Consider the following 26640-nt stretch of genomic DNA (forward strand, 5'->3'; position numbering starts at 1 on the left):
GCGCGGCGCGCGCGGCGGCTGCAGGGGGACGTGAGGCCCGTGAGGTCCGTGCGGCGGCGGGCGGGGGGGGCGCGGGCGGCGGGTGAGGCGTGAGGAGCGTGTGCTGCGAGCGGGGCGGCGACAGCCGCCGTCTGTCCGCGCTGGGCCGGCTCCCCCCGGGCTGCGCTGCTCCAGCGAACGGGACCGCCCGGTGCGGTGTCAGTGGGAGGTGGCGGCGTCTGGGGCGGGGGAGGGGATCCCGCGGTGGGAGTGGATGAGGTGGGCTCGGGAGGCCGGGGGGTCGCTGCTCCGGCGGTCCCACATTCCCCGTTAATGTGCATGGGGAGATGGGCAGGAGCCCCGCGCCCGGCAGGCTCCAGGGAAATGCCAGGCGGAGGGAGCAGTTCCCGATTCGTGACGCTCCGTGTCCGGGAAAGCTTTGTCTGTGTGGTTTGTCAAAGCAGCGTGTCACGCAGGCACTGGGAACTGGTCAGGCTGTTGGGAAATGCACGCTGGAAACAAACGCGGTGCCTTGTTCCCCGCAGGTCGATGCCAGGGATGCGAGGGGCTCACAGCGACAGCCGGCTCCCGGCTTGTCTGGATGCTCTGGTAAGCGCCCGCCGCTGTCAGCAACTTTCCCGTCTGAAAAATAACAATACAGTCGTCCTGGGGCATTTGCCACATGGCTGCATCAGTGCAGGAGCGCATTCGGATGAGGTTTGGAGATGAAATCATTCGTTCCTTCCTAAACCAAACAGGATTCATAATCCTTCTCCAGTTGTAGCAGAACTTGCGGGAGTGACCAACAAACAGCCCCGAGCTTTAATTTCACCATTGTCAATTGCTTGTTTTGGCTGACCTTTTCAGCTAACTAGGAGCTTGGATTGAGCACTTAAATCCACACCAGAGGACCTGTATCTCAGTCAGTAGGAGTTGTGGATGCTGTGAATTGTAAAGTCAGTAGGAATTGGGGATGCTGTGGATTTGTGAAGAAGGAAAATGGATAAATGGTCTGCTCTAAGTGTGTAGAGAGGTTGAACTGTACAAAATCTGTGAGTATTACTGCCAATCTGCTATTGCCAAAGTTGCCCTCCTCTGTAGAGGGAGACAATTATTATCTCCAGCTGCTCAGACCAGAGATTGGCTGCTATTTATTGTTCAAGTATTACACATATTCCTTCATGTTTAAAAAAAAAAAAAATATTTTCATCTTCCCCAAGCCCCTCTCAGTTTCCCACATGAACCCTGAAAAGGTAAGGCACTGAACAGACAGCTACAAATTAATTTAGCAAAATTCATCACCCAAACATTGAATTAGAAGCCAGCTCCAATCAGGACTAAAAAGGCTGGATTTGAATTTGAAAGGTGAAAAAGAAACAGTTCCCTGGGAAAGGCACATTATTGAAATAAATGCTTAACACACAGGCTGTGTGTAAACAAAATATATCTGAAATGGAAAGGGCAAACACAATATTTCATAAGGGATGGAGGCTCAATATGTAGATGAAGCAAAAACATGTCTGTAATAAGATACCAGCCTTGAGAAGTTTTGTCCAAAAAAATGCCTCATTTTCTTCAGTTCAATACTCACACCTGTGGAAATATACACAAATTAATTGTTCTATTTGTGGTTAGGTTACACTATTTCTAATAAAGGAAAGATCATGTATGCCCTCATCTGGGAAGAGACACGTTGTAGATGTCTTTTCTAAGGACACCCCTTTATCTACTCCTGGATTTGGATGGCAGTGCTCAGTTTCTGTGTAACATCACTTTGCTTGCATCAGCTCGGCATTAATTGTGAAACACCTTACTCACAGTGCTGAGCACGGAGAACTGGAGGCTTTCTGCATGAGCAGGCTGCCACAGTTTGAGATGGAGGCACAGCAAGGCCAGGTTGAAGCTCTCCCCATCTCTCAGAGGCAGGCCTGGCTGCTTCCCTTCATTCACACGTGGTTAAACCATTGGATATTTCTGCTGCTGCTGCTGCTGTTCAATTTGCATCACACCTTCTCCTGCCAGACTTTCTGCAGCCTTAAAAGACCCATTGAACTTGAGCTCTTTCTGTACATAAAGAAGAGAGAAGTGTCTGTATTCCCACCTAATTTGGAGTGCAAAGAGGTAGGAATGAAAGCTGGACTGAAGCTGATGGGAAAAAATAGTGTATGTCCCTCTTTGTTACTTTTTAGTTCTTAGGGGGAATAAGGACAGGACACCCAGGACTCAATCCAGAATCCAGAGGTTAATTTTGCCTACTTTGTCCACAATAATAATAAAAAGTTGAATGTGATATATATGAAGTGCTGGGAGAGCTGTTCCATGGCAGATCTCCCTGTAAAGTGAGGAAAAATGGTAACAGAGAAAAAATATTGTCAGTATTTGGGATTGGTTTAGTGCTTCCAATTATGAGAATGACAGCCTTTGATCCTGAAAAAAGGAAGTGTTGTAGGTGGGAAATAGACCAGGGAGCCATCCTTTTCTTCAGGAAGGGTTTCAGTGGTTTATGTAAAGCCTTGTTGGCTGTTTGGGGTGTTCAGATTCAGGTTCCCTTCTCTGCTTGGGAAGACTTAACAGCACCCCACACACACTGAGACCCTAATCATTGTGCATACTCTTGTCTTCCCTCTTCAGCCCTACTCATATTATATAATGGGAAAGTTCAGCAAGAGGAAATGAGGATGGAGCAATCCTCCAACCCCATCCAAATCCCAGACAGATCTGCAGTCAGGCCTTGTGCAAACTGTGCCTTGTGCAGTGGCAGGAGAGGACAGGAACCCTGTGGGGATCAGCCCAGGCTGCCCATTCTGGTTTTGTGCCCTCCACCAAAGCAGTGCAGGTGGAACAGCAGCTTCATGCAGGCCCTGACTCTGGGCAGGGTTTGTGTGGAAGCTGATCTGCTGAGTGTGCTGTGCAAACATTAACTCATAAAGTCCTTCCAAGCAGGGTAGAGGGAAGAAATCAAGTCCCTACAGGGAGGTCCTTTTTCCTTCTTGTCCTGTAGGGACATAGGACAAGGAAGAATGGATTCAAACTAAAGGAGAGCAGACTTAGGACAGATATTAAAAATAAATTCTTTACTGTGAGGGTGGTGAGGCCCTCACAGGTTGCCCAGAGAAGCTGTGGATGCCCCATCCCTGGCAGTGCTCAAGGCCAGCTTGGATGGGGCTCTGAGCAACCTGGGCTGCTGGAAGGTGTCCCTGCCCATGGCAGAGGGTTGGAGCTAGTCAAACTTTTAAGGTCCCTTCCAACCCAAACTATTCTATGAAACCTCTTTGTAAATACCTAAACACTGACATCCATCCATGTGACAGCAGAATGAGGTTGTTGCAGGTTAAAAGGTTTTGCATCAGTGTCTAAATCCCATGTAATTTTTGTGCTGTGTACCTGCACTCTTTTGGAGGTGTGTGCAGTGCAGAGGTGAATTTGCAGAGCAAGCCAAAGCAGTCCTGTGAAAAAGCAATTTCCCAGACTTTGAGGAATCTCTTGATTAGCTATAAGAAATGAACATTATTAATAAATCAGCTAAAACACATTTTTTGCAATACAGCTGTCATTTCCTTCTTGTAGCTTACTTGGTAGTGTTCTGTTCAGTCACATTTCAACATACTGCCTTATCTAGAAACATTTCTGTGAGCATTTCTAGCAAGAAACTTACAACTATGAGGAGTATATAAATCAGTCTTTTATTAAATGATAATAAAATCATTATGAGTTTGATTATAGTAATATTAATTATTATAAAGCTATAAATACTACAATGATCTATCTATCCTCATGATAGATATAAATATAATCAAAACTGTAATAAATTTAAATTATAACTAATAGTTACAATTTACCTGTGTCAGACTCACACTCCCACAGGAGTTTTAACCTACTAAGGTTAAAAGGATATGTTCAGGATCATTTAATTCTCAAATTTCCTCATTTTCCTCAAAGCCTTGTACAAAGTGGGACACGTTCCCAGAGAGGAATGAGCCAGAAGGGCTAAACTTTTGCAAACAGAAGAAGTTAGAAGACCAGAGCCTGGAAAGATCTTTGGGCCCTGCAGTAAGAAGGCCTCCATTGCAACAGAAAATTACTATGGGCAGACTACTGACCTGCAGAAAAAAAGGTAATGGAGCCTCAATTAAGCAGCAGTTGGTCATTTAATTAGGTTGACAAGTGTCCAGGCTGTTCAGAGAATTCTCTTGCATAGGACAGGCCCAAGCTGTTTCTCCAACCACACTATGTATGGTTGGACTCAACGAACTTGGAGGTTTTTTTCAACCTTAATGATTCTAAGAATCTCTAATATAAGTCACCATCCTTCTCTCGTGTTCACACAGCTAACCACAAAGCAAAAGCTGCTCTGGAAGCGTTTCCCTCAGTCCTCCTTCTCCAAGCAACTTCTGGGGCTCAGATGAGCTGCCTCTTGAGAGGTTTTGCCTTGGGCTCACTCATCTTCTCTAGAGGGTAATTTTTTCAGGGCAGATGGAATGTTTTCTCTGACTCTGTGGATTTATGGCATCCCATCAACATAATAATACAGGGATGATGATGATGAAGTGGAACAGCTCAAGTGGAAGTCACTGGACAGGTGGCTTGGTTTTAGTAGTTAGCTTGGAGGTATTTCAAAACTTTGGCAGGTGTCAGTGATGCTGTTTGTACCATATGTTATTTATATGGCTTTTTTTATGGGCAAGAATGAGAGCAAGAGCTCTCAGAGAAATGGCATCTCACTGACTCAGTCAATGGTAGATGCACATCCAAGATCATCACAGCATCCCAATCATGAGCTATTTTTGTTAAGCTTAGTACTGCTCTGGTTTTTGAACTGTGTATTTTCATCCCAAAGCATTCTGGCACTCATTGCACTTGCCCTGCCTTTTTCTCTCTCCACTCACTGCAAAGGGACAGAGACAAGATGCCATCTCAGTTAGCACTTTAATTTTAAGGTGATTTAGCGCTGTCAGAAGGGGATGGTGTGGCAGTTCTCAAGATCAATATTTTCTGTCCAAGAGGAAGAGATAGTGCAGGGAGCAGGACAGATATTTCCTAGAATGACAGAACATGCTGAGTTGGAAGGGACCCACAAGGATCATTAACTCCAACTTCTGGGCCTGCACAGGACACCACAAGATTCACACCAAATGCCTGACTCTATTGATAAACACCTCATGGATTATGCCAGGCTTGATGCTTCCCTGGGGAGCCTGTTCCAGTCCCCAACCACCCTCTACCTAAAGAACCTTTTCCTAATATCCAACCTAAACCCCCCCTGACATGGCTTTATTCCCATTCATGTCACTGGTCACCACAGGGAAATTTCATGATTCCCATCTCTGTTTTCCTTCTGGAGCTTTCAGTGAGCAGCCTTGCTCTGCACAGCTGGAGAGGGCAGGGAGTGCCCAGTGGGGCTGCCAGGTTCTGTGCAGGAGAGGGGACTGCTGAAGGGCTGTCCTGTCCCCTCACTGAAAAAAGGGAAGGTGAAGAAGACACAAAACTCTTCCCTTTGCCCCCTGTGTTTTCCTCTCTGCCACTAAGTGGAAGAAAGGGATACCAGTCCTTGTTTTTGGGTTAGTGTGTGGGACAGTGCAGGGCAAGGACAAGCACCCTGCCACCTTAGCAATTTATACAGTCAAACATTCACAATGTTAGCCTTGCCAGTTCCAATCCTGTTGCACAACAGTGCTTTTTATGGGTGTTGAGCAAAGCCATTTTGAATGAGAGATGAAGAGTGCAGTAGCCTGATTTGCAGCTGTGTGCCTCAAGAACGTGGCATTTCTGTTTCTCTGTTAAACATTACTCAGTCTGTAATTCTTCTTTGTCTGGACTGGACAGATCAGTTGTTTCTGCTCATTGTAAATTGCATTTGCTTGCAGAGTTTGGTGTTTTGCTCTCTCCCCTTGGCCCCTGATTGTTTACATGTACCTCAAGCCATGCTGCATGGACAAGGTGGGAAGGCTCAGTTCTTTGTAGCTTCCAGCCAGGATTCACTTTACAGATGATAACTGGCAAAGCCATTCACCCCCTGGGCAAACATGGCAAATTCATTTTAAAGCCAGGCAAACAGGAACAAGTTCTTTGCCTGCATTTAGCCACTCTGAAAAGCCTTTTGCCAAGGACAGAAGGGTTATCTGAACAATCTGGGCAGAGTTGCTCTAAATGGGAGGACAGGCTGGAGCCAGAGAGCATGGGAGAAACAGAGTTATTTGTGAACACTTTACTGGAACTAAGAATTAACATCATAGCTCTGCTGGTTAATGGCAAAGTGTGCTGCCAATCCCAGCCACTGCCCCAGCTTTTGGCACAGCATTGCCATGTCTCACAGAGCTGGAGAGCAGCGAGCCACCTTGCCCTAGCCTGGAATCACCCCCAGGATACCCTGTTTTCTTTCACTGCCCTGAAAGCCAGTGCTTGTTCTGGCTTCCTGGCTTCCTGCCTCGCTGTTCCAAGCACAGCAAGGTGTGGGATGGAGACTGGAAGGCTGCAGGCTGTTTCTGAGTGCCTGTGTGGCAAATGGACAAACTCACAACCTCCATCCACTTGCCACATGATGATTCACACATAGTCATGACAATTTACTTTAGCAGTCAGCCTGCAGGGATGTTGTGGCTTCAAAAACCAAAAGCCAAAACCAGTATGGGAAAGCAGGACTGTTGCTACCTTTGGATGCTGACTGACCCTTTTCCTGCTGTGCTGTGGCTATCAATCCAATTCCAGAGGCCAACTGAGCAGGACTGCATAATCCAGCCTCTGCTATCTACATCTGTGTCTGCATACCTGGACACAGAGACACCAGCTGGGGGCAGAACATCCTGACTGGCACGTAGCAGAGTGCAACTAAGAGGGAGACACCAGCAATTAACAAGCCTCTGGAAGGAGTGACTGATTGAGAGATGCTCCAGACATCCAGGTTAAGCCCTTCATTTGACCCTGAGCAAATGATCCAACTCCTATCTGTAAAATAGGGTTAATGGCATTCTTCTGCTCTGTCGTGCTCCTAATGCCTAAAGAAGTGTTTGGAAAGCCTCAGTGGGAGCACATCAGGAGGAATCTCAACTGCTCTGTGCTAGTGTGCAGGGAAAAGGGTTTCCTGAGAAGCAGCACTGCAGGTTCACTCTCTGCAGACACTTGTGAGATTTCCCGGCTGCAGGAGCCCAAGGTGTGAGCACAAAGATGTGAGCACAAAGATGTCCCTTTCCTTCAGCACTCCCACCAGACACAGCATCTGGGGATGCAGCTGGACAGAGACTGCACCCTGCACCATCCACTCAGTGCCCTGCAGCAGCTTTGGCTGCAGCTGAGCTGCTGCTCTGCTTTCCCAGCACAGGAACTGTTACTCCTTCCCTGAAATACAGATGTTCTCACTGTTCGGCAGCAGTGCTCCCGTTTCATCACAGTGGCACACAGCATGTGCATCAAAAGTAGCAGAGAAGGTACCTTAACCCTTTACATGCTTAATGCCCTCATTTCCCCATCCTATTTAAGTCCCCTTGCCATTTGATTCTTGCTTGCCCACCCAAATCACAAAGGGACAGAAATCAGGGCAATTCTTTTCCATACTAAAGAAGAAAGTTAAACAGTTGTCATGCCCCTTGAAACTCAGAGAGCACTTGAGAAGAAGACTATTAGCACAATAGCTGGAGAACAAAAATAGCTCAAATTTGAACTTCCCAGAATATCACAAAGACTGTATTTGGTAGGGGCTTAAAGAGAGGGCATGTCTTTTCTGGCTTGATGAAGGGATGACATTCCTGTTTAGAACAGTTCTGTAATGCTACTGGCATTTTATTGCTACTAACTGTTGGTACACAGGATAGGTAGCTTTTAAAATAATCCTGAATGCTACCTTCAGCTCCAAGGATCTTGCTTGTCTTACACCAGTTTTGAAGGAAGGCTCATATTCTGCAGCTCAGTGAAGTCAGGGAGAATTTTAAATGCTTGTAGCTTAAGCTTTGTAAAGATGGCATGGCATAAGTTAATTAGGCTGGATCAGTTTTCCACACTTTCACTTTATGCATTGTTCCTGATCTGCCTGAATGCAAGTTAGCTGTGGAGTTACTCATATTTTATACCAGGGTGAGCAAGGTCTCCTTGAAATCACAGAAACCAGTGATCCAAGAGGAGAAAACAGGCCTAATGCTTTTCCTACTCCACCCAATTCTGCAGGGCAGGTTCAGGAGTGCCAGGCTTCCTGGAATTTATTTCAGCACAGATCTAATCCAGAGCTGGCTGTGGGAGCTGTCACTTACCTCAGGCTGCATTTGATAGGGCTCCAACAGTTCCCAGTTTTGGAAAATTTCTACTCCATCCACTTAGTCCTGTACCTGTCTCAGGTTTCTGTATCAAGGAGTTTAGCTAGTTCCACTTCAAAGTTTCTGCTTATTTAGATCTTTTTGATAGTGAGCCACAAATAGTGCTGAGCACTGACACCTCCCAAATTGTGCTCTTGGGCACCTATCAAATGTGTTGCACAAAGAAGATAACAGTTCATATTTGCTTAACTCCTTCAGTGCTCAGGGCAAACATCTTGGATTTAAGAGTGGCAAAAGGTGGGTGATGGCAAACCTGCAGCAAAGCAATATGTAAAAAAGAAGGAACAGTAATTGTGTGATGGTGTTTGATGCCATGATCTGATGTGGATCTTGCTTATGTATCCAAGATCTTCCTTGTCTATCCAAGCTCAAACCCAGCATGGTCATGAGGCCTTCCACTACCCCAGGGGAGCCCAAATAAAGAGGGAGAGGCACTTTTTACAAGGGCATGTGGTGACAGGACAAGGGGGAATTGCTTCCAAGTGAAAGACAGTAGGTTTAGATTAGTTATTAGATTATTAAAATTCTTTACTGTGATAGAGGTGAGACACTGACACAGAGAAGTTGTGGCTGCCCATCCCTGGAAGTGTTCAAGGCCAGGCTGGATGAAGCAACCTGGTCTAGTAGAAGGTGTCCCTACCCATATGAGGGGGTTGGAACTAGATGATTTTAAGGTCCCTTCCCAACCATTCTATGATTCCATGATTTACTGTCTTGCTTTGTTTCCCACTTGTAGAATGAGAACAGCTCACATCACTTTACCTGGCTGAGGAAGAAAAGATAAATTCAATGAGGAATACAATGTGTGTTTGGGGCACACAAACAGTGTTGTAGGAGAATTTCTGGCAAAGATACCACAACTCTCCAGACTGCTTTCTTACAAAACAACCAGCTTCAAGAAAATAAGATACCCCCTGGTCCTCCTGAGGCACAAAAAACAGAGAATCACAGAATGGTTTGGGTTGGAAGGGGCCTTAAAAACCATCCAGTACCAACCCCCTGCCATGGGCAGGGACATTTTCCATTAGACCACATTGCTCAAAGCCCATCCAACCCCATCTAGCTTGTCCCTAAATTTCTCAGTGCCAAGAGCTGGCAGGACAAGCTGTGTGCTCTTTTTTCCTCCCAGATTAGCAAGACCTACTGGGATAAGAGACTGGAAGTGAGAGGAAGAATGACAAATCAGTAAGTATAATTATTCCTTTCCATCTTGAAGATGCTCAGAAGAAATCTTTATGTAGTAAATTGAATTTAGCAATGCCTGGGGGAGACCCTGACTCATGCTTGGGGCTTTGAGGAATGGAACTAGGACTGGATGATTTATTAAAAAAAGAAAGGGGGGAGAGAACCCAAACAAAATGCAGTGTAACAGCAGGACTGCAGTGCTGAACATGGCATCACACTGAAAGCAGCTGGTTTTAAATGAATTCTGGTTCAGCTTGAGCTTGTTCTCACTGCAAGTCTCTCCCATGCTGGGCCAAAACTAAAGCTGTGCTGGGGTGTGGGGTGCCTGCCTTTCTTTTTTTTTCCTGCCACGAAGGAGAGCGCAGGGCCTTCAGCCTCTCTGAAACACAAGGGGCACAGGGCAGTGTCGCAGACATTTTTTCCACAGAAATCCTTTCTTTCAGATTTCTGCATTTTCTGGGAAGCTGAGGGCCCCAGAAAGAGAACGTAAACAATTATTATCAGATGCTGTGGAATGCAACAGGGGCACCTTGATTGGCTCATGTTTCTATGTTTATAATTAAAGGCCAATCACAGCTGCAAGCGGGGGACAGAGTCCCTGGACGCAACTTTGTTATAGATTCTTTCTTTCTATTCTTAGCTTAGCAGCAGCATCTGCAACCTCTCTCTTTATTCTATTTAGTATAGTTATAATGTATTATATATCATATATCAATAAATCCAGCCTTCTGATCAAGAAACAAGATTCCCGTCCATCTCTCACCTCCAGCGACCCACTCAGGACGCTGTAATAGGGCAGAGTATTTAAAATGGCTGGTACTTCTGCACATGGACCTGCTGCCCTCCCGTGGCTGCCAAGGAGCATCTCTAAAGCAGAAACTGAGATCAGGGACTGAGGGAAACAATAAAGAAAAATAACTCTATATTCAATTTAAACCAAACCCAGTTTGAGTTACAAGGAAGAGGAAAGCAAACACAGTGGGATTAGCTGGAAGTACCTATGAGGGCAAGAACAAAGAGCCTGAAGTCAGGTTTGATGAATCAGACCAAGAGTATCAAATGAAAGCTGTGTGCTTCTGCAAGGACTATCCTGTTTCTGGTTTTTTCATTATGATTGCGATGCTTCTTGTGCATCCTCTGAGGACAGGGCTCATCTCCAGTCTCTGACACACAGCAGACACTTCAGCAAAACAACCCCAGACCTCCCACCACAAGTTTCACTGGGGGGTTGCATTAGGCAGGCTCACCACTAGAGTTTTGCTCATGGACTTGGCTTCAGTCTTAGATCTTCCAAGACTGATGTGTGTCCAAGCTGCATTTGAGAGTAGAAGCAGGCAAACACACATTTCAGACTGGAGAGGAGGGGTGAGTGTGAGCAGGATATCCTCACACAGGAAAATGCCAACACATGGCACCTCCTAGAGGAATTGAGGTGTTGAGTGACACCAGCACAAGAAAGGTGTCCCCTCAGTGCAGCTGGCAGCTGTGCTGGTTCAGAGCATGCAGCAGTGACACCAGTGAATGAACACATCAGGCAGACAAATGCTTTGCTGACTCAAGGTGCCAGGTCACTGAGTCAGTAGCAGCCAGCTGTGAGTAGGGTAAATCCTGCCCTCTGCATTTCACATGCTGCACAATGTTAACATCACAACAAAACTTCACTTCATGCACAGGTGAAAACATCCAAAGAGATGAGAAATCACTCCACATAATTTTAAAATTTGCATGTCTGTGCGTACATGGACACACAAACACAAATATATATTTGTAGTAAATACATATGAACTTTTATACAATTATAAGCACTCCAGTATATCCATGATATACTCCTTTCACTCACCAGGACAATACATTCTGTTGCACTGCCAGAATCTCTTGCTCAGTTACCTTTTAAATTAAAATTCCTGTCAGTTCTGCAGAATTGGTCAGTGGAAGGCCAGTCTTTGGCAAACAGGTATCTGCAGAAAACCAGTGGTGATCCCTCAATATGTGAAGGGTCCCCTGCCAGTTTCCTTCAAGTATTAACTCTGCTTTCATAGAAATACAACCCTGATAAGCCAAGCAGGATTTTTCTTTCAGTATATACAAATAATTCACATCCTCTCTACACCATGCAATGCAAAAAGTAAAATCACGTTTCCCAGTGATTCTAATCTGATTTGGCCCCACAACTGTTTTCATTAAAAAGAACAAACACTAACACACAAATAGAAAAAGCAACTCTCACATAAACCTTAAAAATCAGCAAACAAAGCTCTACTGATTTACATTTCCAAAGGAAATACCTTTTAGTAGTAGTTAACTCTGCAGTTGTTAAGTCCAAACATTGCAAATGTGAGAAATGAGGATGGAAAACTGACAAAGAGCAAGAGTTACTGACTTGTCCAGACTGAGACACACACACCCCCCCCCCCCCTTGTAAAAACACTTATGCACTTCTTAAAAATTAGTCTGAATCACCTGTGTGATATCCTTGTTAATTATCAAAGCAGATGAGCTTGAACAGGTCTACTGGAAAAAGCACTGCATAAAATTGTGTAATTCAAAGCCTTTGCTAAGAAGTATTTCCAGAACTTAAATTCTATGTCTCTCAAAGACATTGCATTATTCATGAATTCTCACATAATGTTACATTTACTGACACTGATCAGCTGTCAAAGAAAACTGAGCTTGTTTGAGTAACAGACACAGGTAAAAAGAAAAGAAAAAATAAAATCACAGAACTTTGGCAGCTATTGAAAAACTGACTCAAAGAGTAGAAACAAAGTTATTTTCAAAGGTGGACAAAACATAAAGGTTCAGTCTGTCCTATGTATTTTTTACTGACATCAAGCACTGTGATTTTCTTAATGAACTCACTTGAGGGTGTATAGCTATTCCTAAAAGTAATGTAACAACAGATTGAAGTTTGCACCCCAATATTTTGATACAAACTATGACTGGATATTTCCAAAAGAGTTCCTTTGACACTAAATAGCTATTTTAAAATTGGCAATTAAAAAAATAATCTTTAAACAGTACAAAAACCTAGGTAAACCAAGTCTCAGTCAGTGTTAAGAGAGGACCTCTTAATAAAGGGAAGGTAAATCCTCCTTTGGAGTAGTTACAACAATGCACAGAAATGAGACCAGAAACACAGCAAGTAAGGTACAGGTCTGATTTACTGGAGTTGTTTAGTCATTTCCACCTTAGGGTCGCTTCAGGATTGTAGCAATGACCCAGAAAAATATTTCCTAAAAAATAAAATGTTGGGAGGAGAGAGCAGTGTCTGTTTCTGCACGCTGAGGATCTGATGTGCTGCAAGGGGCAGCCCTGCCTCCATCAGCTGCTTGCTGCACTGGTGGATGTGCTCAGAGCCTGATATTCCACCATCCCAGCACTGACATCCTGCCTCAGTCCCTCCTGGGGATCCTGTCTCAATCACCATGTCTAACTGAGGCCAGGATAAATGGGCCTTTGGGGCAATTTCAGCTGCACAGCAGAGTTCAGCCTCACTTCTTCAATGGCTCACACACTGCTCTGTGCATGCTCCCAGCTGGGCTTTTCCAATCACTTGCACCTTGTGTTTGCACACTTCAGAAGTGTAGATTTAGAAGTTCTAAGTGAAAACTTAGAAATTCTAGACTATGGTAAAAGATGACTGGAGTTCCAGGGCTAAAACACTTTACTTAGCTCCTGGAAGATCAGACCCCTCACCTCTGCAGTGCTCCATGCCACATACAGGTTTCTGTGCTCACAACAGCCACTGTGCACATCAAATAAAATAAAAGTAACACTCTGACATCAGCAAGGAGCCAGGCTTTTCACCAAGAGAGCCAGGCTTTTCACCAAGAGTCCTGTGAAAAATCTCAGTTCAACATGTAACTATTGGATTTTTAGTACACGGCATATCAAGGAATTAGTGTTTTCCTTACAAATATATGGCACTAAGTGTAAAAACTTTATGACCTATTCCAAACATTGTACCATACTTCACAGCAAAGCTTGAAAAAGAATCCTCTAACTCTCACTTCTTCTAAATGTACAGCTGGTGGGAGGCCAGGGTGTCCATGAAGGGTCGCACGAGGTTGTCTGTTGAGAAGTAGAAGATCAAGCCAAAGGTGATGGAGATGGGGAGAGCAGGCAGTGCTTTCTTAAAAACAGCCAGTAGTAAAAGTGTTAGGCATAAACCCTGTCAGAGAGAACAGAATAAAAATCACAAGGAGGTAATAGTCGGACAACCAGAAATTCATCTGTCACCAACAAACCAACACACAGATAATTATCTAAATGCACTGCAGAGCACTGCACACTGCCTGAGCTACCAGCAGCAGAATATCCATGTGCCCACAGCTTCATCTTTCACACAAGCTGGCCAGGTTTTTCCTCAGCAATGTTGAGCACAGAAATCTCTGCTGAGAAAGTGCCATAAACAGCAAATGCAGAGGTACAGCTGACCCCAAGAGGGTAACTTCTGTACACATTATTTTACTCCTCGTTCTGTGCCATTATGAATGAAGTACTGATCCAGCAGACAAAAGCACTTAAATCCTGGTGAATTGCATAGATAGGAGTTCCACTGAAGGTTTCTAATACTTATAACACATTACCAGTTTACAAAGTCCTTTAGGGTAAAAAAGAAAGAAAAACAAAAAAAACCACCCAAACCCAAAAGGAAATCAAAAATCCACTGCTGTTCTTTTGGCTGGATTGCTTATTACAATGGGTGAATTTTGGTTTTACCCAGATTTTCTTTTACATTCTAAAAATCCTGCTGTTGTCTTTCTGGTTAATTTCCATGAGGATGTTGAGGTAAACAGCAAGTGCATAATAATTATTTTCCACTCAGGTGGAAGCTTAACAGTGTATCTACATTAGACCTGGCAGGACCAACTCTTTAGCAGCCACAGTATGTTAGTCATCTGCCCTTACTGATAATTTCCATGGATTTCAGTCTCCTTCCTTCTCATTTTTTTCCAGCTCAAATAGTAGAATAAGACAGGTCCTTACTCTCTTATCTATCAGCTCCCCCTAGCATAACAGAGTTAACCTTTTCAACTACACTTGCTAATCAGTGTGCAGTTCCAAATATTGACTCTTGTGAATGAAGCAAACACACCAGCAGTTCCTGGGGCTGTTTCAGCCCCACCACATCCACACTTGGCTCTGCTCTGGTTAGTCTGGATCATTCTGCTGCAGTGCCTATCTAGAGACAGAGTACTCCTGTCTCCAGATAGGCACTGCAGCATTCCTGAATTCCTAAATCCAGGTTACCTGGGCTGATTCAGCAGTGCTCAGCTGCTGGTACTCCTGGCAACACTTCTGTGCTGAGCAGGCTGTGACAGAGCTTTTAAAAGCTGCTCACTTACTATGAGAATGGCTACAAAGCAGGCCAGTGTGGTATTCCAGTCCCCACTAGCTGTGGCAGCTGCTTTCCCAACAAGCACGCTGTAAAATATGAAGTCTCCAAGGCCCAGCTTCACACCCCCTGAAAGAAGTGGAAAAAGAAAAGAAGTGTTAATTCTCAGCCTCCTGTTTTGCTTCCTCCTGAACAAATTCTTGTCCCCTGGGGAGCAGGTAAAGGTTGCTAGTCCTGGCTACCAACCTGGACCCACACATTCCTGAGGAGGCTGAGGCTTCCAGCCCCTCTTCCCACTAATTGCCTTGTTTTCCCTCATTCTCTGAGGCTGCTTTCCAAATGAAGCAGCTGAGGAAGCACAAGGACAGAGAGGGACAGGAGTCAGGGGGAAGAAGGAAGTGTTTTAAATTGTACATGTAGCCAACAGATGTCACTGGAACCACAATCCCAGAACAGATTCTGCAGCAGCAAGAGGAAATACACAGTCAGACTCAAGATCTTCATTGCTCAGCAAGCACAGCTATTCAGATTAACTGTGATTAAACCAAACTAGGAACAGAGTGTTAAGCACAAAGAGTAAAAATGTCAGGCTCTAATTACACTGCAAACAAGGTATAAAGCTTCCCTTACTTTCCTCCTCCTCGAGCTCCTCTAAAGTGACAGGGCGGGTTGGAGCAGGACCTCTTGTCTCTGACATCTGAGACTCTGCATGAGAGGGGCTCCTGAGCTGTTCTCTGCCATCCTCAGCTTGGGTCCACAAAAACAGGCCAAGAGTGCATTACCAAAAAAAAAAAAAGAAACACAAGAGACAGCTACATTTATAACATGTTTTAGCCCACGAAACCAACACTCCTGTGAAGCTGCCCTGCAGTAGGTGAGCCCTTTGTCTCCTGGAGATGTGACCATCAGGACCAGCTGAAGCAGGGACATTTGGTGGCTCTGAGGGAAATGTGTGTGTTATTGTTTGGAACAGCTGGAAGTTTGGCTGTTCCCAGCTCCTCTAGCAGCCACCCAGGATCTCAATGGCTTTAACAAGGGAGCAGGTACACAGGCATAACACTGCTCTGCACAGGCCACAGTGACAAGGCAAACCCAGCAAAGTTAATGTGTATTCCCAGTGTTATTCCTCTGGGGTGGAGGTGCTCAGGTATTCCCCTAACCAGACTAAGAGGAGAAGTGAGAGAAGTCCTGAGTCACACTGACATTCTTGGAGCTGACTGTTCACATGTAGAAAGCAAGACACATTTCATTGTCCTCAAATTTCACTTTTTTCCCCCCTCTGTCAAAGCCCATCTGACAGAGCCTTTGGCAGTACTTTTGGAAGCAGCCACTCTGTGATATATGACTTTATCTGACAACTCCTATTTTTCAGAAGCTCCTACAAACTCTTCAGTCCCTGTCAGCGTGACAGGTTGCTGCTGCTGCAGGTGCAAGCAGATCTGGGACACAGCTTCCACAGAGCATTCTGCACCCCTCAGCATGTGCCTGCTCTGTGCCTTTTCACAGCAGGATTGTGTCCCTGCCATCCCTTGGTATGTCAGCTGCTTCATCCTGAAATAAGCAGCATGTTCAGTTATCAAACCTCTGCACACATTTACTGCCTTAACATTCAAAAGTACTGTCATCTCTGAAGTGCAACAGGACTAGATGGGAAATCCTCCCAAAACCATGTAAGATTTGATTCAGTCACCTTAAAACTGCAGTTTAATTTGCATCTCAAGAAGATAAAAGCAAAGGCACCCAAATTACTGCAGAACCAGCTACAATGTAAACTTGAATCACAAAAGCTACTGGTAGGTAACTGCCTTAACACAAGGCTTTACCCATGGGAAAAGACATTTATTTTCTTTAGCAGGGTGAGCCATAGAGCCCTTACAGAGAGGTGCACCATGGCACTGGTCTGAATGCAGCACTGAATTTCACCAGCTCATCAGTATTATATCTAGGAGCCTGTGTTGTAATTTACCATCCCCAGTATGGAAAAATATATGAACATCACATATAAACCCACTAGCTCACTTTCAGCTTTGACTTCAGTACACTGAAGATGTGATTTGAACAACACTTCTGCTTGATTTGTTGTTTGTTTGGGTTTTTTTAGAATAAAAGTGGCCTGAATACTGGAGCTTCCTACACTGTCTGCTCATCTTTGCTGCCAGTCCTAACAGCAGGTTTATGAACATCACTGAGTTCTGCAGGTAACAATGCTGAAAAAAAATTCATCCATCAGGATTTGGGGGCTTATGTTACATTCAATCTCAAACATACTCATTATTTCTGTAGGACAGTGCTGTGTATGGGAGAGGAACATGCAAACAAACCTGCATCCCATGTCTGCTGACTTGCTCCTCTTGCTGCTGTGTCTGGCTTTGCCATTCCAACTGTCCACATCATAGCAGCTGCAAGAAAGAAAGAAAGTAATCAGCTGCACAAATCATTGGCCACTATAGCTCAGAGGAAATAAGTATTTAGCTGTCCCTAAAAATACAAACCCTTGCCCCTGTAAATGCTTCTAAAACACCCAGTTGGTTTCCCTAAGAACTGAGACAGCAAGGTGGGAGAAAGCCAAGGCAATGCATCCATTCAGTTTTTAAGAAAGTCCCAGGGCACAAGTAGCTAAGAGTCAATTTAATCTTCTCTGTGGACTAAAGAAAGCAAAATTCCAGAACTAGGGTCTGCAACTCCTTTGGTTTCTTCCTGATTTCTGTCTCTTCTCTTCAAAGAAAACAATGTCCCAGGGAATGATGGTGATACCAAAGGTAACCAGAGGTTAACCAACAGAGCTGGCTCATGTTCTGCTAAAGGTACAAGTGAGGGATTACAGGAGCTGTCAGAATTCAAGTTTTCTCTCTGCCTGTTGTGGTTCCATCCTGTCAAAATATTGCATGCTTCTGTTTTGGTTCTAATAGCAACTGATGGTTGGTGGTTTATTCTTGGGATCCTTAAATTGAAAAGGAATACAAACCTTTCCAAAATCAGCAGAAGGGACTTCAAATCAGCTTTTTATTTAAGTATGCATCAGTCTCATTGATTTTATAGAAGCTAAGCTAAAGAAAGTAAGCCAAGGCAAACCCAGTGCCTGCTTTTCCATGGTGAGCTCAGCCAAGGTGATGTTTTTGCATCTAGAGGGAGCCACAGAATGTAGCCTTGCAAAGGAGACACTGACATTCTGCACAAGAACTTTTTGTTCTTTATTTATTATTTGCTGAACTGCATTCTCCTTTAGGGAAGCTCTTGTTTGTTAACTAAAGCACGGGAAAGACTTCATCTAGATTGTCTCAGGTCAGGGTAACAGAATCTCCTGTAAAAGGGAAGGCAGCTGAGGTGAGCTGAGACTCTGCTTGGAACACATAAAAGCATTTATGTAACATTAAATGCTTGAAGAAAAAAAAATCAGTCAGGTTGTAGGCATCCTCAGCTTGGGACCAAACATTTGGGAATAACTTTTCAGCTTCCAAGTGATGTAATGAAAAAGTCACTGAGGTCCATTGTGACAGTGTTCACAGGGGTCTAAGGATGAGGGAAGAGATGAGGATCTGACTCCATGTTTCAGAAGGCTGATTTATTATTTTATGATATACATTATATTAAAACTATACTAAAAGAATAGAAGAAAGGATTTCATCAGAAGGCCAGCTAAGAATAGAAAAAGAAAGAAGAATAACAAAGGTTTGTGGCTCAGCCAGCTGGGCTGTGATTGGCCATTAATTACAAACATCCAACATGGCCCAATCACAGATGCACCTGTTGCATTCCACAGCAGCAGATAATCAATGTTTACATTTTGTTCCTGAGGCCTCTCAGCTTCTCAGGAGGAAAAATCCTAAGGAAAGGATTTTCCATAAAAGATGTCTGTGATAATCCATGAAGCACTCGAGTTCAGGTCCCATGAGTGCTGAGTCTTCTGCCTTCCAACAATCTCCTCTCAGGCATGTGGATACCTCTGACAAGGACACCAGACACTGTGGTAGTTAAAGAGCCCAAGAAAACCAGGGCAGAGAGAGAGATGACTGATTCTGTTTGCAGAGCAATACTTGAATGCAGCTCTTTGCAAAGTGAGGAGCCAAACAATGAACAATAAAGCAAATTTCTAAGCACTGCCATCTGTACAGTACAGAGGGGGCTGCAGGAAGCATGGAGCCTCATCACACGTTTCAAGTGTGTCTGTAAAGCACACACACAATGAATAAATGTATTGAGTGAGCATCACCTCATCACAGAACTGGGCAAACACTGCTGCCCACCGCACACAGGGTTTTGTGTGCACAAAAAGAGGAATTTTCTGCACTGTATTCATGGAAGGATTCATCTGTTTCTGAACATCCAGCTTCACAAGGTAAATGTGAGCTCCCTTGGCTAATCAGAGTTAGCAACATTGTAACTGATAAACAAGGCCGCCTACAAAATCCAGAACATAACTGGGCACCATTCTCAAGGCAAGAAAGTACCCAAGACAAGAAAATACCTTTGCTTTGACACAGACAAAGAGTTTCATCTGGCTAAAAACATTAACATTTTAATCTTACTCACAGGAATATATTAATGCAGGGAAAATGGGCTCATTTCTCTCCTGTGCAGTTTCTACCAACATTCTCAGTGGCCCCTTGGGACAGAGAACAGCCATCAGATCTGCAGAAAGAAAAGGACCAATCTCATATTCAACTGTCATGCATATTTTACATTCTTTAAGATGTTCTCCCCTTACATTTACATCTATCCATATAAACCAGATGATTTCCTGAATGGCACTTTCCACCACTTTGCATAACTCTAGCTGTTTCAAGCCCCTGAAAGTGCTGTTCACTTAAAATACCACCTCCAAGCCTTAATGTAATAATAAGAGTTTTCACTGTGTTAATCCTATAAAAAGCCCCTTGAGAATACCACATGAGATCTTTGAAAGCTGATGGCAGCATTTCACTGAGATGTTACATTTAATTAGAGGAGAAGTGGGGGTGCTTTGTTCACATTCCACACTCCATCACTTCACACACTGGCTCTGGTTTCACATGCAGGAAGGCCTTCAGTCCAGTTCCATCACATCTCCTCCCTCTTGTCCTGCAGGTTCTCTTGAAATTTAGGACTCACACCAAAAACCATGATCTCTTGACAACAATAAACAAAACCTGCAAGGGTCTGCTACTGATAAAAATCCAGCCACCCCTACCATGCAGTGAGGTGAGGTTCAGTTCTTCCCTGACTTGGTGATCCACTTTGAAAGACCTGGCTGAGGTACACTCCCTACACGAACAATTAGCAAGAGACAAGACAGGGAATTAATTAATAGCCCATCTGGCACTTTCTAAAGCTTTTAGCACCATAAAGTTGTTGTTTTTCTGAAGGACATACAGAGCCCTGAGATTGCCACATAGTAACCTCTCCAGGAGCCACACCTTGAGAGTCACAACCCAGACTCACCATAGATGGAGATTGCACCTAGGATCACCCATGCTGACCACTCAGGTAGATATTTAATGAACACCAATGCCATCAGAGCACTGATCATAATGAGATAAGCTTGCTGGAGCTGCAAGGGACCTTTCCAGTGGATGCAAATCATTCCAACAGCTCCAAAATTCCAGATGACTATGAACAAAGTGGGGTAATCCATGGCCACGTTGTAAGTCTTCAATACTTCCCTGGAATACCACAAGAAAATTCAGCTAAGCAGTGAAAGCCAGTGACATGCAAAGTCAAACAAAAGGTAAGGCTGTAGCTAAATAAAAAAGCCCCCAGCTACACCAGGAGGAAGCAGAATAGAGCAACTCCCATCATGAAAGGGGAACCTGCCCTTTGGCTGCTTGCTGCTCTGAGCTCTGCTCCTCCTGCCTGAGATGGGCTGTGTTACAGACCAGCACCCCACTGCCTTAGTGCTCAGTTCAACAGCAATTCCAAGGGTTTGAGCAGGCAGGATTTCAAGTCTTAAATGAGCACAGGGTTGTGGCTACATGACTGTCTACAGCAAAGAAATTCTGTCAGTGTCATCCCACCACCAAGTGCAATATGCTCACGGTTAAAAATGAAAATGCCTTAACAAATGTCTCACCCACAAGTTAAAAGTTTCTTTTCACCTGAGCTGGGAGCTGAGGGAATGAGCTTGAAACAATGTTGTCTAAGAAAAAAGACAAATCAGGAAAGTAACTTGGCACATGAAATGCCTTTCCACATGCTTCTCAATGTATAATGCAGGGCCTCTGTACCACAGGATTCAGCCTGTTCATTCCATGCTCACAGTATCACTGCCCAGCGATTTCTGTAAAATTGAGCATTGACTATTAAAGATCTTCTTTTCCAGTTTTTAAAAAAGAAAGCTATCTTCTTCAAACAACACTTAAAAGTCCATTTGGAGAAGGGGAGACATTCCTTTTCTTGTTCAAAGTGGGAATTGTCAGCAAAGAGGTGAAGGAGCCCTGAACTGCCAGGTTACCTGCACCACTCCCACTTACCCCAGGTAAATGTAGGTAAAGAGGAAGAGCAGCATCAGGGAGGACAGGATCAGCCAGCCATGGATGAACTGCCAAGGGCAAGAAGAGACAGTGATTGTAGGGGCTGTTACCCCTGCTCAGGTCACAGAACTGCAGCCCAATAGTCTCCTTCTGCTCTCCCAAAGACCCTGCCTTCCCTATGGTCACTGATGGAGGAGGGCCAGCCAGTTTCTCCTACTTTCATTTTGTTTTCTGTCCCTTAGCATTTTAGCTGGTTTGGGTTTATTTCAGTCTCTGGCCTAAGCATTTTCATGGGTATTCAGACTGGCTCATATAGGTGAGCACATTCTTTCTGTTTGCTAGGAAGGAGGACGGGTTTGCCCAAGGCTGTAAAATAAACTCTGTTATTGGGACAAGTTTAAAAAGCAGGAATGGACAGAGCTCAAATGCTGGGCTGGTACCACATATAAGAACTCCCTGAGCACCATAGACCCTGAATGTACCTTTCTCTCCAAGCCCTGTGCTCTTCTACCAGAGCTTCCAGAAGGCAGAAATAATACCAGTTCCCACAAAGCTTGTGTGAAATATCTTAATAGAAGCATCCACAGTAAGTGGTACAAGTACAAATGGCAAAACATTTGGATCAGATGGAGAAGACTCAGACCTGACTAACACAAAGTGGCAGACCTTGTTTTTAAGGGCCTGCCATTAGTGACAAAATAACAGCAAAGCCTATTCAGAGGCACAGCTCCATCACCACTGACAAAGACTCCTGCACAGTGTAATTCCTGCTGTGCCCAGCATGAGGATGAGCCAGTGCAGTGCCGGTGTCCCTCACTGCCATGCAAGGCCCATTTGATCCTAGGCTCAGAGCACAGAGTGGAAAAGGCTCTGGCAGGGATGCTTTACCTTGTAGCAGCGATATTTATAGAGCAGCACCAGGAACACAGTCATGACAATGATGACACTGATCATTACAAGGGTGTTCAACACCGAGTTCAAGAGACGCTGCCCCACAGATGGGGTGTCCTCACTGAAAGGGGTGTAGATCCTGCAGGATAAAGCAAAAGCCACAGAAAGTACAGATATTCTCTTCTAAGTATCTGTCCCAGATAAAACCAGACCTCTCTGTGTGTGGGAAAGAAAGGGAGGTAGAACTGCCAAGGACAGCAAACATGAGATGTAGGCTGGGCACAAGTTAATTATCAACTAAAGATTAGTGGTCTCTATCAAAGGCACGTTCTTCAGAGCAGCTGGGTTCCCAGGTGCTGTTCTGAAATAGGGACACCCTTTCTTTCCACACTTGGTAGGAGAGTCTTGGACTCTTTTATCCCTTCTCACCACCCTATTTTGTTTCCTTCCATTCAGTTCAAGGGACAAGTCCCCCTTTCTCCATGCCATATGTGAAGCAGTTACAGCCCCAGGAGCCAGGCACTGTCAGCAGGAGCTGGAATTACGTATCCACACCACGAGTCTTTAGGAACCAGAAATATCACCAGGAAATGAGACACTCATCCAAATGAACATGCTATTCCCTCATTGCTGCCAGCTACTGAGTGAACACTCTAGGAGCTCAGCCTGGGCCTTTTCTGCTGCAGAATGAAGCAGTTTCATTATTGTGCAGCTCACAGGCCTCACTCAGGGCACCCCAAATGACATCAGTATAATGCAGGTACATGAAAAGCTTACACAGGTGAGCTCTGTGTGTGTTCCTACAGCCACCTGTGCCTGTGTAAAGGTTCTCCCAGGCTGCCAGGGAAGCACTCTGCATGCCCAGAGTGTGTGTGTGGGGCAGGGGTCCCACATACTGAGGCTGTTTCAGAGCCCACTTACAGCTGCCCGTTTTTCTCCGTATAGAAGCGCACTGACTTGATGGTGGCGACGACAACAATCATGCACAGGGTGACAGGCACAAAGAGCATGATTACATGCTTTGCTCCATATTTCAGAGTCAGTTCCTCTTCTTCATTTTCCAGGATGCTTTCTCTCACTGGAACATCCGAGCCAGACACTTCTCCACCGGCGATGTTGTTTGGGCCACGGCTGCTGCCTGCTCGCCTCTTCTGAAAAGAAATATTTGCAAATGTGTAAGATGCTTCTTTTCTTTGTGTTCAAAGCTTGATGCCATCATATCTCATGAGGCTGCTGTAGGCCACCAGAGCACAGCAGCTGAGTCCTAACAGAAAGGTACAAACTGAACAATACAATTAGAAATTCCATTAAATTCCACTGCAAACAGGTTGCAATAGTTTTTAAACCAATCCCATGAATGCCTAAGGACCTCTTCTGTCACAGACATATTTTATGAAAAGTCCTTTTGTTAGGATCTTTTCTCCTGAGAAGCTGAGAGGCCTCAGGAACAAAATTTAAACAATAATTATCTGCTGCTGTGGAATGCAACAGGTGCATCTCTGATTGATCTCATGTGGTTGTTTCTCCTTAATGGTCAATCACAGTCAGCTGTCTCGGACTCTCTGGTCAGTCACAAGATTTTATTATCATTCCATTCTTTTCTATTCCTTGCTAGCCTTCTGATGAAATCCTTTCTTCTATTCTTTTAGTATAGTTTTAATATAATATTTATCATCAAATAATAAATCGGCCTTCTGAAACATGGAGTCAAGATTCTCGTCTCGTCCCTCATCCTGGGACCCCTGTGAACACCACCACACTCTTCACATACACATATATAGACAGACACATGAACATGAAGGGCAAGGTGCCCAGAACTAGACAGAAAAAAATGTCATCTGAGGTGACAAAAGCTTGACATGTTCCTCCTCTCTCAGCAATGCTGTGCTTGCTTTATCCTGCTGCTTTGCTGGCAGCTGGACTAGATTCTGTTCTAACATTAGCTGCCTCTGACCAGAGCAGACAAGAAGGCTAAAAGGGATGTCCTGCAACAGTCAAATATGCATCAGGTCCTGATTAAAAGCCTGATTTGGCATCTTTATCAAAAGGAAGGAAAAGGGAGGGGTACATATGGGGGAAAAGTCAGAGTGGAGGAAATGGCAACAGGCAGTGCTGCTGCTGGCTGTGTGTGACACCGGTGAAACAACAGCAAAGCCAATCCTAGAATCCAGCCTGGAAGGAGGGACTGAGGGGCAGCAGCACTGCTTCTGTCAGCACACACCTACCCTGTGTGCCTGTGCTTCCCCTGCCCCTGAGGCCGGCAGGCCGTCCTGGTAGGAGGGGACCGGAGGGCTCTCGGCAGACATGAGGGACGTTCGCTCATTGCAGGGCTCCTCCTCGCTGTCCGAGTTGTTCATGAAGGCGATCATGGCCGCTGCCCTGGGGGCGCTCAGGAGGGCACAGCCAGCACTGCCCGAGCCTGGGGGGACAAGCAGAGCAGGAGGAGAGAACAGTGAACACCACGCTGCAAAGGGCTGAAAGTCTGAGGAGGATTCAGCAGATTTCACCAGGGAGGCTCCATCTCCTCCCAACAGCAGGTTTGTCCTGCCCTCACCCAGCCACGGCAATCCCTTCAGTTCGAGTCACTGGGACTGCTGCAGGCACGGCTATCAGCACAACGCAGCACTAAAGAAACTTGCTTTTCCTTTACCACAGCTTCCACACCTGCTGCCTCTATTTCCCCTCTCCCACCAGCACACCTTGCCTTCCACAAAGGAGGTTCCTCAGTGCTCAGTGTTTGTTTGGCAGACACAGATTCACCTCACACACAGGCTGCCTGTCCGAAAGCTCAGCTCTTACACAACACTCCCAGGAGCATCAGCAAGGAGCACAAGTTTCTTAGTAACCTGGAGCCTCAGCTCTACATGAGGCACTAATCAGGAGCTACATGCTGTCTTATGACTGTTTATTAACCAGATGAAATTTATTAGCAGTGCTTCTCTCTGCTGATGAAGAGGTTTGCATAGCAGGGGAAGCACCTGTCTCCTTTTAGGAGAGCCACTTGTGGGTTTTTCCTTAAGTTGTCTTGTGATTAAAAGCAAAATTACTTGAATGGGCAAAAACACAAAGAAAAATGTGAGGGCTAGAAATGCTTGGCCTCTTTTCACCTACTGCTATGCAGAAAAGCAGGCAAAGCAATGACAGTGCAGAAAGGAAAGGAACAGCTCTTCTTCCTAAACACCAAAGGGAGAAGGTGCACTGCCCTAAATATGGCAGAACAGCCTTAAAATCAGGATTGCAGGAAGTTATAAATGCAACTAATAGGAAAATTCCTTTTAGCGTGTATTAAGTCAGCTTAACAAAACAAGTAATTAATCACTTTTCTGATACCCAGCCACATGTCCAAAAGCAAAACCATACCTCTGTTGCATTGTCAGCAGTTGTACCTACCAGAACTCTTCTCTACAGAAGCTTACCCAAGTTCCTGTGTCTCAGGAAATAGGAGAGGAAGCTGAAGAAGCCACGTGATTTGGACACAGTCACTGAAATCTGAATCACACATTCACAGCCCAACCAGCACACCCTGACATCAGAGTGTTTGCTTTGAAGATCTGTGAGATATTCTTGCTTCTCACTAAAAGAACTGAAATTCACTTTGGAGGAAGGAAAGAGGGAGGTGTAGGAGACGCCTCCTTTCTTTCACAGCCTCCTCAACACATCTGCACCTTCAAGAAATTTTAGAACATCAACTCAATCCACCCAAAAAGGGAAACATTTTTCAGACATCTGCTCCTCCCCTGGCTTCTCTTGCTTTTTCATATCATTTTGTTCCTCCTTTGGTGATAAAAGTGGTACATTATGGGCTAGCCCTCACACCAGGCCTGTCAGCTTCATTGTAATCCTGTTCTTACTGAGTGAGCTGCTTAACACTTGTGTGCTTATTTCTTACAGAGACCAAGATCTCCTCTCTGGATGCTTAACACACTTTATTTAATTATTTTATCTTTACATATTTATTATATTAATAAATTATATTTCAATATTCATATTATTATATTATTTAAATAATTATTGAATGAATTTGTTATTTATAAGTAATTTGCTCACTCTTTTGACTGAGCACCTGAGGGCTCACAATTTGCAGCTGGGACACCAGACTCTGCTCCAGTTCTAGGATTTAGGTCTTTAAAGAAGCCAGATCCACAGTCATTCAATCATGACATACTTCTGGATGAGGAACAGGATAAGTTATTCATGCCACAGGATCTGTGACCTACAGGATTTAAATAACTCTCAAAACCTTCTGCTCCTGCCAGACACCAGGGAGGAAATAAATAAAGCTTTATTCACTGATAGTGTGGGACCCAATCAAAACACTGAAGAACTTTTTCTCACATTATTTAAGAAATCATTTTTGCCACATAAAGAGAGCAATTCTGCAGAGGACTCTGAAGGGACAGCCAGTCAGCCTACTTTCAATACCCTACTTATGCCCACTGGAGGAGTTAAACCAATAGCAAAACCTCTGTGCCAATTACTAACCTTCACAGCTACATGGGAA

The 26640-nt window shown here is 44.6% G+C and overlaps 1 protein-coding gene and 1 long non-coding RNA gene across 4 annotated transcripts in view; one reads left to right on the plus strand and one right to left on the minus strand.

Moving 5' to 3' along the window:
* LOC128946408 (uncharacterized) lies at positions 1-24547 on the plus strand. 2 transcript variants are annotated; one of them, XR_008483961.1, is made up of 4 exons: positions 1-44; positions 525-588; positions 9409-9464; positions 24468-24547. It is a non-coding gene; the product is annotated as an uncharacterized LOC128946408 (long non-coding RNA). The 2 variants fall into 2 exon arrangements; XR_008483960.1 differs by lacking the exon at positions 24468-24547 and adding an exon at positions 23204-23287.
* PSEN2 (presenilin 2) overlaps positions 13285-26640 on the minus strand; it is a 15832-nt gene continuing 2476 nt past the window's right edge. The window contains exons 2-12 of one of the 2 annotated variants that reach the window (XM_054290148.1): positions 25556-25732; positions 24365-24558; positions 23061-23290; positions 22137-22278; positions 21249-21316; positions 20221-20441; positions 19333-19431; positions 17124-17201; positions 15433-15549; positions 14813-14931; positions 13285-13635 (exon numbers count right to left, since the gene is read on the minus strand). In XM_054290148.1, the coding sequence (XP_054146123.1) occupies positions 13480-13635; positions 14813-14931; positions 15433-15549; positions 17124-17201; positions 19333-19431; positions 20221-20441; positions 21249-21316; positions 22137-22278; positions 23061-23290; positions 24365-24508 (1374 nt within the window). In that variant the 5' untranslated portion in view covers positions 24509-24558; positions 25556-25732 and the 3' untranslated portion in view covers positions 13285-13479. The remainder of the gene's footprint in view (positions 13636-14812; positions 14932-15432; positions 15550-17123; positions 17202-19332; positions 19432-20220; positions 20442-21248; positions 21317-22136; positions 22279-23060; positions 23291-24364; positions 24559-25555; positions 25733-26640) is intronic. The other variant, XM_054290147.1, reaches the window with a different exon arrangement.

Source organism: Melozone crissalis, unplaced genomic scaffold (assembly GCF_028551555.1).
Source record: "Melozone crissalis strain CALT ecotype California unplaced genomic scaffold, PUWL_Pcris_2 ptg000081l_1, whole genome shotgun sequence".
Classification (NCBI taxonomy): domain Eukaryota; kingdom Metazoa; phylum Chordata; class Aves; order Passeriformes; family Passerellidae; genus Melozone; species Melozone crissalis.